The sequence below is a fragment of the Octopus bimaculoides genome, chromosome 1 (assembly GCF_001194135.2).
Source record: "Octopus bimaculoides isolate UCB-OBI-ISO-001 chromosome 1, ASM119413v2, whole genome shotgun sequence".
In the NCBI taxonomy this organism is placed as follows: domain Eukaryota; kingdom Metazoa; phylum Mollusca; class Cephalopoda; order Octopoda; family Octopodidae; genus Octopus; species Octopus bimaculoides.
Genome location: NC_068981.1, coordinates 80,326,643 through 80,339,142, shown reverse-complemented (window position 1 = coordinate 80,339,142; position 12,500 = coordinate 80,326,643). Strand labels below are relative to the sequence as shown.

The window sequence follows — 12,500 nt, the reverse complement described above, 5'->3', positions numbered from 1 at the left end:
AATAGGTTAAAATATTGAGTTGTGTCTGTAGCCATTGCTGTAGAATATTATCAAATGGATGTCTTACAAAACTATTAGGCACATACAGACAATCCAACACACCTCTATCATCAGCAACCCCATGGATATCACTATGGTTTCGACACCTGGGAAGTACCATTCAATCTGGCAGTGTCAATAGCACTAAAATAAGTGTTAGCTGGGAACAAACATACCTTAGATATCACCACATTCATTCAATCTTAATTCTAGGAAGGCTATGTAAGTTCTTGGCAAAACTGAAACAGCAATTAAGATTGCTGAGGGATTTCACTTCTTCAAAGCAAACATTTCTTCAGTAAAGCATGAATATCACATTTCTCCCCTTTCCTCTAAAATACAGAGCCCTTGCATTAACACCAAGTCAAATAAAAAATTAGTTTGTTTCTTTAAGGTTACAAGTTCAAGTCCTGTCAAGGACGACTGTGTCTTTTATTCTTTCAAGGTTAACAAAATAAGTGCTAGTAACATATAAGAATCAATTCAATTGATTATACTCTTCCTTCTAAAAAAATGCTGGTCTGTGTTCTTATTATTCATTATGTTTAATTTACACAGGAAGTAACTTTACTTACAACAGACTTATGCAAGTGATTTATGTATGTGTGTATTATGAGCATGAAGAATGTGTGTGAGTGTACGAATGCACTTTGCTGGTCTGACTAAAAAATGAGTGGGTGGTAAAACAACATTTTGCTTATAAGATCAAAACTGCTGATCTATGAAGTGAGAATGGTAGGGAGAGGTTCAGGAAACAACTTAAAATAATGCACTGGGAGACAGAAATTCTGTCTTTCTGTCAAATACATAGATTTCATTGTATTGTGAGAAACTTATCTGCTAAATATTTAGAGAGTAGGGAAATCTGTATTGCTGCTAGATAGTAATAGTGCTCTGAATAAGAAGGGAAAGGAAGATATCTACAAGGCTGCCTTATATTGCTTGGACAATATACACACTTACCTCCTGGTAATACCAACAGAAACTGCTAAAAAATAAAAAAAGGGGGTTGGTTGTTGACATATTTTTTAAATAAAAAAATAAAATTCACACAAGATATAAATTTATGTATACATATTTATAAGAGTGTGTATATGTAAGTTATAAATGACTATGATACTGATAATAATGATCATGATGTGTAAAACAGAATTTAGATATTGAAATATTGTTAAAGCAGAAATCTCCATTTTGTTTAGTTCCTAGGAGATATAAAAAATTCTTTTATTTGAATAAAAGTTCTGCTCTTGACTGAAGTGACAACTACTACCTTTCATGGTTTGAATGATAAATTCCAGTCTATTTCTTCAAATACTGATAAATAGAATGGAGTTTAATCCATTAGCATTCACATTACTCTGTCAAATGTAATGCTTATTTATTCACCTTGTTTTGAATTAATTATCTTGTACTTTTAAGATTTCAATGAAGCAATTGTTTATTTTTAGAATGACATTGTAGAGTAAGTGTGAGAGGCCACATCTAGCTTGTTTGAACATAAAACAGGTAGAACACTTGGGCCAAATATAGTTGGTTTAAATGATTAAAGGGTTAAATTCCTATGCTTTTGTTAATGAGATGTGGCTACAAACAATGTTTACTATGATAAACTTTTAGGTTTTAGATAAGGAGTGTCTTAGTCAATGATTCTTCAAAGAAGTTATATTTCTAGTGCTATTATTACAATACTCCAATATTCTTCTGCTGGCCAAGTAAGTGTCAGCCTAAGATCAACAGCAAATGTTCCATCATTGGTGCTGTGAGCTATTGTAGAAGTGAACACCTAAGTCTCAGTACTCTCCAAACAAAGTTGAAAAAGGAAGGTGTTAGGGAAACATGCTATTACAGTTAACTGATGAAAACATTGTGGGTTTCTGTAAGTTTTGGCAATGAGTATGCAGTTGTCTTATCAACTGAACTAACTGTTCACTGAATTAGCATGCAAGTGACTGAACATTTCACAGACATGTCTTCATCATCATCATCATCATCATTTTTACAACCACTTTGCATGGGTCAGATGGGGTTTGTTAAGGCAGAGTTTCTATGGCCAGATGCTTGTCCTGTCGCCAACTCTCCCCTATTTCCAAGCAAGGTAATATTTTCTCATAGCCAGACATGTTTTTCATGGAAGAATTGAAATGAACACTCTTGTTCATTGACAACCATTACCTGATGTCTAGACAGGAGTATACAACCTCATACGCACACACATGATGAGCTTCCTTCAGTTTCCATCTACCAGACCAACTAACAAGGCTTTGGTTGTCCTAAGGCTATAGTAGAAGACACATGTCCAAAGTACTACACAGTGAGACTAAACCCAAGATCACATGGTTGAGAAGCAAGCTTCTTAATCACAGAGTCAAGCTTGCACACTTAATATAATTTTCAGGTATAATCAGTGCAACAAGGCTTCCACAATATTTCCTCTTAACTAATTTTACTTACAAGACTTGGGGGTGACTCAAAAATATGGTTAAAGGACACCTGCCAAAGATGCCCTAATGTGGGATCAAACCTAGGACCTCATGATTGCAAAGCAAACTTCTTAATCAACTGGCTATGCCACATAAATTTCAGTGGCTTGCAATGTTGAGTTAAGTACTACCATGGACTACCAATTTGATGTTGACTGCATAAAAATTATGAAAAACCCTATGCATTCTCAAAAATCCCTACAAGATACATGAAAAACAGGTGTAAAAGTTTTTTAAAAAAAGCAACAAAAAAAAAAACGAAACAAAACAATGACACTGTTATTGCAATATAATTTTTGCAGAGGTTGGTTGCAAATGACAGGTTTGATCAATAAAAGAGGCATGGAATTGTTCCTAACAACATCAATTGTTAGGGTCAAGACAGTTGGTCCATCTAGAAAGACTGTACAGGTCCTAATTCTCAGTTAAATTGTTAGTGACATGAAAGACCCTGGCTTAAAAAAAAAATCCCAAAAGGCAGCTAATAATGCAAATATTCACATTTATAAACCATTGAAAGAATAAATGCAAAACATAAAAAAAAACAGAGTTCACTCTGCTACTAAATATAGCTTGGGAGAAAAAAAAAACTGTAATTTAGCTCTCTAATACTGTAAGTGTTCTGCACTAACTAGTATAGATAAAAATGAAGTTAATTATTGATTATTTATTATAATCTCACTCTCTCTCTCTCTCTCTCACACGCACACACACATACAAGGAAAAAAAATGTCTAAAAATGCAAATAGAGTAATAGAAACTACAAATATTCTACTAAGGATAGATATGTCAAAAGTTCATTGCTCAGATAGATTCTGAAAATTTCAGAGACAGTTCTCAGAAAATAGTATGTTACTGAGATAAACAGTCTCTAAACACTGATAACCATTTATTTCTAGGGCAAAATATATAAAAAAAAATAATAAAAGAAGAAATGAAAAGTAAAAATAATAATAAAAAGAAAAGATAAAAGAAAGTAAGAAAGAAGCAGGGAGTTGCATGAATATATACAGAGAATGGCTTGGTAAACAACAGATGCTTTGTGAGCAAAACAAATATTATACAACTGACTGCTGCTATACATAGGAAGAGAATAGCATTTCTACTGGAAGTGGAGAGGAGGGGAGGGACTAATGTCTGTAGAGCTTTGAAAGTGCAGTGAAAAGAATAAGTTATCGAAGCTATGAGAAATTTAAAGATGAAACTAAAATATATTTTTAGTTAGTAAGAAGTTTGCCTTTCTGAGGTTAAAGGATAATATGGAAATTAGTAAAATGGCATTGATGTGTATGCAGGCAGGTGTGTGTGTGTGTATCTATCTATGTATATATACATGTTATATCTTTCATCTTTTACTTATTTCAGTCATTAGATTGTGGCCATGCTGGGACACTGCCTGGAAGAATGTTTAGTTGAATGAATTGACCTCAGTACTTATTTTTTTTCAAGCCTGGTAGTTATTCTGCCAGTCTCTTTTCTATTCTACCACTAAGTTGTGGGGATATAAACACACCAAGCAGTGATGGGGGACAAACACAGACACAAAACGGGCTTCTTTCATTTTCTGTCTACCAAATCCACTCACAAGTCTTTGGTCGCCCCCAAGGCTATAGTAGAAGACACTTGTCCAAAGTGCCACACAGTGGGACTGAACCTGGAACCATGTGGTTGGGAAGCAAGCTTCTTACCACACATTTATGCCTGCACCTATATATACATATATATATATATATATATATATATATATATATATATATATATATCTATACACATGCTGTTTTATATTCATTTCCCATGGTAGTATGGGTTTTTGCAAATTTTAGTTTGCATGTGTTGAATCAATTATTTTTTCAGCATTTGGATAAGCTTCCTACAAATAAGTACTCAACCATAAAAGTAAAATTGCCAGGCAGATAGACCAATGAAAGCATAAATATCTACCATTGAAATCCAGATTAACAACATCAGATTTACAAACCATCTGGTAATTCAAATCAGCTAACTGATCAGAGCTTCAACAATTCTATGACAACTATCATTGGCAAAAAAATTTATTCGTTCCTAAGATAACTTAGGAACAGAGAAATAAGTAAAGAATGGAAACTACACCAACTCTACACTTTCCACATGACCAAAACCTGTAACCAAACAACCCTTAAGAGATTTACAAACAACAATGCTATGGCTGTAGAGACAAAAGATAGAGCCTGCCTACAATACTTGGATGAAATCACCCACTCTCACTCACTGATACAAACAAAAATTTTCAACAAGCAAAGAATATTTCAATCAACTTTGTAGAATCCTCCTACACACAATTCCTCATTCTAGAAGATTCTAATTAGAAAAAAAAGGGAAAAGATTGTTGCCAGCTTTGTCTCTAGTTCCACAGAAATCCCTTCCTCGACTAACTTTCTTAAAACTACATTCCTCATCATCTTGTGCTCACAAGAATAAAAAATTCTATGGTACAATTCTATAACATGAGCTACACAAGATAACTGGTCTAGTCAGTTTTTCAAATATTACATGTAAATAATATTCTTAAAAACTAACCCTCTCCTACTGTGTATATATATATATATATATATATATATATATATATATATATGAAATCCTACTAGGAATTGTATAAAAAAGATTAAAATATTTTGTGTAAGGCAGAAGTATAAGCAATTTATTGCACATAAAGTTTAACAAGAAAATCTTATATGGACCCCAAGTTCTAGAAATGGATGATAATGCATTCCGTTTAAAGGGAGAGTAAATTCTTAGATCTTATGAACCACCAGCCAATCACTGATTTCCATCACCTTTAGTTACTTTCATTACCAGTACAGTATTAAAGAGAGAAATTCATTAATGACTTGCTTCATTTAGGAGCAACAGGATCTTAACTTGACATTATTGTTTGTGGCACAATAATGCTTGCGCACAACCTACTTGTGGGCTCTTTCGGCTCTAACCTCTTTGATCAGAAACTTCGTGACAGACCATTCCATCACAATATTATCAACAAGAGTACCCTTCTCCACTTGTATTTCTATTAATTTGGGTGTTTCCCATGGCTCACATCATTTTGTATCTATATTACTGACTGGTTTCCTGTTTATTACTAACACTACAGTCCTCTGTGGTATAGCTCTTCACTTCCTTCTAAATTCTGGGTTATGTCTCATCCATGTGCAATCTTCATACCTTCCCTTAAACATGCATAAACTCCATGCAGGAGATGTGTTTACTTGGCAAAAACATCCCTTTGCAAAATAACTGATAATATGAGAATTCCAAACTTTTAAGGCACAATGAACCTGTATGTGGTAAAATTAAAATAAAAAATTCAAAAAAATATTAATGATGTTGAGAAAATAAAATACTTCTTTCTTGGAATGGTGAAACTTGAAGTAGATAAAGCTATAATTAACAACATGTAAAAATTGGGTTAAGAGACCCAGCCTTTGACTTTTTCTTTTCAAAAAGTTTCTCAAACCAATATTTACACGCTATTGTTCGTAAGTTTTATCTGCTTCAAGCTTCACTGTTTCAAAAAAATGTCAAGTTGGAGAAAATACATTGGGTTGAATTGCTCATCTCCTCTGTTACCATTTCTGGTAGAATCTAATCAAACTATAACACAGACTATTCCCCATTAATTAGTTTTCAAAAGAGGAGCAATGACTGTAGTCTTTGTAATCTCATTGACAGAGAAATAGGTTATAATTAATTAACCAACATAAATGTATTGTGTGTGAATGTGTGAGTGTGTATGCGGATAATTGAACTGAAACATTAAGAGGTAAAATGGTGAGTGAGTAAGGGAGAGAATACATGTGTGTGTGTGTGTGTGTGTGTGTGTGTGTGTGTCTGTGTGGGAGTTGGCAATTACAAAGGAAAAAGGCACAGAAATTCAGAAGCAATGAAACAAAGATGACTTTATCAATACTCAAGAGGTTAAGCAATCTTTATTTCATATAATTATCTCTTCCTGTCATTTTTTTGTAAAGCACAAGTATGGAAGCACATACTATACATTAACCCTTAAAGTCTTCAGCTACTAGTGTTACGATAATAACAATATTCTTTTCTATTATTATTATCATTATCATTATTATTATTATTATTAAGGCAGCAAGTTGGCAAGATTGTTAGCATGCCGGACAAAATACTTAGTGACATTTCTTCCAACATTATGTTCTGAGTTCAAATCTTACTAAGGTCAACTTTGTTTTATATCCTTTTAGGACTGATAAAATAAAATACCAGTCAAGTGTTGGGGTCAAAGGTATCACTAACCCCACTGGCCTTGTGTCTAAATCAGAAACAATTATAAAGTAACTGTTGTAACAACTGTAAAGATAAGAAGAGCACCATGGGGGGGGGGGGGTATTTTCTTATACTGACATCAAACCACGTATTTTAAGGGAGAGATATTGCTGGCTAAACTGCCCCCAGTGCTTGAATGGTATATATATTGTTGGCACCCAATGGAATGAAAGATTGAAGTCAACTTTGGCAGAATCTGAAAACAGCCATCATAATGTTGAAGATTTCTCACAAGGCCACAAACTTGTAGTGAATGGAATAGACTTCAGTTCCTGATTAGTACTTAGAATATGGAGAGATGGAACTAATGCTGAAAGATTTAGTCCATGCAAATAATAATTTAATCTAGCAGCCTATTGTTATTTTCACTGTGTGTACTTTATAATTCATTACTTTTATATAGTATACAGCATTGACTTGGCAGAAGTTTTAGCATGCTAGACAGTATGCCACAAAGCATTTTGTCCGGTTTTGTATTCTGAGTTCAAATTCTGCTGAGGTCAACTTTGTCTTTCATCCAGTAAAGGGTTGATGAAATAAGTATTAGTTGAGCACTGGGGTTGATGTAATTGAATATCCCCCTCCCATCAAATTTCAAGCCTTGTGCCTATAGTAGAAAGGACTATTTGGGCAGCAAGCTGACAAAATCATTAGTACGCCAGACAAAATGTTTGATATTTTGAGTTCAAATTCTGCTGAGGACAACTTTGCCTTTCATCCTTTTGGATCAATGAAATAAGTATCATTTGAGCACTGGGATCAATGTAATTGTCTAGTCCCCTACCCTCATATTTCAAACCTTATACTTATAGCAGAAAGTATTATTTTTACATATTATTCTTTTTAAAGTTGTGAGTGATAACCATGATATTAGATAGATGACCTTACAGCAAGAACACTGATTTAAACAGCCTATTAAAGGTATCGCATCATAGTTCAATAGAATTGTGATGCAAAGAAAATGAGAGTAGATGAATCTCAAGAATTGTGAAGATAAGATGATATGGATTACAGATACACACACACACACACACAAACGCAATGCTAGCAATAAAACAAGGAAGACTTTCTGTGAGATTTAAGACTTGTGCATATATGAACACTAAATGTTTCATTAAACATTTGGATTTAAAAAGCAAGGCAGAGGAGTTCAGTGTTCTGAATGTCAGATATGGTAGCTTACATTTCTTTTGTGCAAGTTTTGCATTACCTATTGGTTGATTTGTTGGCAGACAGGATACTCCAGCTATTGTAGGAAGTAAGAACCATAGAATTAGTCAGTGTAGACATGCCCCTCCTCACCACTACCACCACCACCACCATCACACATGCAATATGCATGCACATAAAAACAAATTAAGCATAGACATTGACTAAACTCAAGTTTTGAGTGATTGATGCCTATAAATGATACCTATTACAATCTCAATAGCTAAAAGTGAATGTATATATGTAGGTTGCAAGTTGTAGGCCACAGTTCTTCACCTATGTAAGCAGAAATATTACATAAGGATATATCTTTTTCTCAAGGAGCAGGTTATAGGACACGCAATTTCTTTTTCTGATAGTTAATTAATAAAAGGTGGTGTGTGTGTGTGATTATTTGCAAGCAACAATTCCGAGTGAATCAGTATTCAATGGAAGACTATCAGCATCTTTTTAAAGCCAACCATCCAAAACATGGTGAATTCATGAGATTACATTTATTCTAGGAATTAATAATAATGGGTATCAAGATGTAGCATCAATTATTGGTCAGTGACATGTAAGGCATAAGATGTATACTTTACATTTATATTGTTATTCTTACTTTTAAGTAACAATGGTCAACCTTTTTTTAAAGTAGACCTATGCCACAAGAAGAATAACTAAAATGTCGCTTAACGCTGAGGAGCATCTCAAGAGATTTACTGTCCCAACTAGGACATGCTTCATGTTTTTCTGCATTTGTAAAATATGCTAAGACACAATGGGAAGCATCATTTATCCTTTTGGGCCAAGTGATCAAACAAGGTTCTCTGTACAGACATTAAAGACAAAAACGGTCTGGTCTGAGGAAACAGAATGCTACCAATGAGGGTGGCTTAGCATTTCTTGAATTGTGTGATTAAAAACTTTAAAGACGAGTATTAAAGATGGGAAAGTCATACTTGAGAAAGAAAAGAAGAGATTAAAGTTGATATCTAACAAAATTAAAGTTAATTTATCTCTGAAGATTTGAAATTAATCAAATGACCATGATTTAATTCATTAAACAAATGAAAAAATATAGGAATAAATAAGAGGAAAAAGGGAAAGAAACACCAACATAAGTTTGAAAAAAAAAAAAAAATTAGTGCATATTCTCATTACAGATTTTCAAAACATATTTAAAAGTTAAATTTATAATGTAAACTAATGAAAAGTAACTATCAATTAACCATTATATAATTTTTAAATGATTTATTATCTCTGTATATGTACTGTTAATAATTGCACACACTTTTCTAGTATCATTATTTAAGTGTCATTTTTCTTTCTTCTTTGTGTGTTGTATAATATGTTTTCTTAAAAGCCAATTTATTAGTGATGAAAATAAACTAAATGACAGAGTTTGAGGAAAGTTGCTAGAGTAAAAACAGAAATATCAGTATAAAGATATTTTGTGGATAGCTGTGGAAGGCTAGGAGATGAAAACAGTAACTTAATGAATGAGATAAAAGATGATATTTAACTAAAATTTTTTTAGAGATCAGTGATTTAACAGAGAACATTTTTTTTTCTCCTTTAACATTTTTTATTGATGGACAAAAAACAAGTCATCTTTTCAGCTAATTGATTATGTGATTAAATTTTAGTGTTTAAGAGAGCAACAGTAAGTCTAATCTTCTTGAGACAAAGTTTGTTCAATTAAATTTCTAAGGCATCATTTCATTAAGGGGATAATTTCAAGAATAAATAGATTGTGCATTCTGCAGATGTTATTTTGAAAAGATAACTGGGAAATAGAGATAGAAAGAGCGAGAGAGAGAAAGAAAAGGAAAGGATAATTAAAAAAGAAAAGATAATGGCTTCAGTTTTTCTAGAGTCTAAAAGAATTTTTATAAATTTGGAAATATTGAAAAATTTTATGAACCATTTCAACCTTTAAAATTATGAAAGGGCAGGGAAAAAAAGTAAGCACATAGTTGAAACTTACTTCTGTACTTTTTATATATATGTGTGTGTGTTTGTGTGTGTGTGTGTATAAATGTATATGTAATATTTTAAAATATTTCATAAGTAATCTAAAATAATTTTAAAAATATCATTTTAAAAATGTCAATGATAAAAAAAATGATAATGATGACAATCAGAGTGGCTTCTTTTTTTTTTATATGTTGTTGCTGTTTTTTTGTTTGTTTTTGATATTTTTAAAAAAAACATGGCAGGGGGAAAAAATTCTGGATATAAGTACAATGCTAGGAATTAGTTTCCCCATAATTGTGTTTAACCATGAAATAACACACATTACTTTGTTCTCCATTTTCACAGGTCTGTTTTATATCATGTGTATCTGGTACATTTTCAGTCACTGACAGGGCATCTACTACAGTGTCACTATGTATTACAGTGCGTGGTTTACGCATATCTAAACTCCTAATTGGTTCAGAAGCTGGAGACTCACTTCGACTGGTGTTGTCCGTAAAAACACTATCTGCATCAGAGCCAATTACATCCAGTTCAGCACCCTCTGATGAAGACTTTGTTACAGAAGTGCCAGAGATTTTTGCTTTGAGTGGCTGGTGCTGCTGTTTTTCAATGCCTTCTTCTCCGCAACATACACCTTCTACCATACTGCTACTGCTGCCAATATTTTCACCGTTTTGGTTATTGCTGGCACCACTTCTATTACTACAAACACTATCGTTCAGAGGTCCAAGAAACCAGTCTGATCTCTGCCGTAAACGCTCCAACTGCCGGCGCCTTACAGAGTTGTAGCGACTCAAACATTTTGTCTTATGGTCACTTCGTAATTCATTTAGATTATCTTCTAAGGATTTGGGACGCTGCAAATAAAAGAATAAAAAAAATACAGAATGAATAATTGAAAACCACTTTTTAATTATCAGTTTTAACTACAGGTACAACATTCACTTTCTGGACACTAATGGTCTGGAACCTCTTATAACCTGCACTAATTCATAAGCAAGCACTTTCAATTCCCGCAGTTGCCAGACTAATTTAAAGGGTAGATCTGTTTTACAGTAATTTGCACTGTACAGTACAAGAGGGGGCTGAAAAGTTCCTGGCATTGGGTAAAAAAAAATACAGGAGGGGCAAGTAATTATGATTTTATTCAACATATTCCCCTCTCAGGTTCACCCACTTATTGTAGCAGTCCTTCAGTTTTTCTAAGCCCTGTAAAAGAACTCAGAAGGTTGGGCCTCCAACCAGGCCTTTCATGATACCCTTACAACCAGGAACTTTTCAGCACCCCCTTGTAGTAATAAATTTATATGAAGGTGCAGGTATCTGTATTTCAAATAACTACTTAAGTAAATTTAATATTTGTTTAATTTAGAATGTGTCTACCCCTGGTTTGAAAGAATCAGTAATCTGGAATGGCTTTGAAACAAAAGGTTCTAGAAAATCAATGTTGTACCTATATTTATATTTTTAGTACATATGTAACATTCTAATCAGTTTATTTTTATGATATTATTTCAAATGTTTTATCAGTAATTCAACATTACTTCTATAGCAAGCTTAGCATATAATATCAAATAGTAGATACTATTTCTGCTCAAGAAAAGTTTACAAAAATGTATGCATCGCTAGCATCAGGATATGAATTTATAAATGATGTGCCAAAATGTTGACATCTTATCTACATAGTTGTTATTCTTTATTGAAGTTCTATGTAGGATATTTCTCAACCATCTATATAAATAAATAGCTGTACACAGCAGTTTGACTTGCTAGAAAATACAACAAAAATCCCCTTTAAATTACATTCTACCATCTTAAATAAGGAACAGAGATATTCCTCAAAAGACAGAATGGTCACAGCTGGAATACTTCTGATTAAAAATCTACTCAGCCAAGAATGGGGTTTAACAACATCATATATTCCAAAACAAAAGGATCCCAAAGGTTGTTTCTGAATCACAGTCTCCATTGAGATTAGATAAATCTCCCCTACTTAAAGTAGTACTGGGTATATTGTATTTTCTCCCATTGACACCAACCCTAGCTTTGAACAACAAAAGCAGGTTTGCCAGTTTTATAGTTCTGCCATTACCTACATAAATGAATTATATTATCCTGTGGTGTCTACATAGAGCTTAGGAGTTGGGAGTCGGTTTTTATAGACACAAACTGCAATCTCTTGACTGTTTGTCCAGTACTGTATTGGTTCAGACTCTGATGATTTTCTATGAAATTCTGGCATATATTCTTTCATGTTTGAAAATAAAGATGGCTAATTGTTGATTATTTTAAGAATACATAAAGGACAGCATTGCATGAATCTACAAGGATGTTTCAATGCATCTATTAATTCCAGCTCATATCATTGAGACTACAGCCAGATGGGACCATGTTTTGTATGTTATCTAAAGCAGGATGTGAATTAGTTCAACTTGACAAGGGATTAACACTTCCACAAGTCAATAAGTTCAGCCAGGAACACTATAG

General features: G+C 33.2%; 1 protein-coding gene across 6 annotated transcripts in view; it reads right to left on the bottom strand.

The window, feature by feature from the left end:
- Positions 1–6,451: 6,451 nt before the first annotated feature.
- Positions 6,452–12,500, bottom strand: part of LOC106870372 (uncharacterized) — a 213,924-nt gene continuing 207,875 nt past the window's right edge. For all 6 annotated transcript variants that reach the window (XM_052967713.1, XM_052967711.1, XM_052967716.1 and 3 more), the window contains one exon: positions 6,452–10,870. In XM_052967713.1, coding sequence (XP_052823673.1) covers positions 10,283–10,870 — 588 coding nt within the window. In that variant the 3' untranslated portion in view covers positions 6,452–10,282. The remainder of the gene's footprint in view (positions 10,871–12,500) is intronic.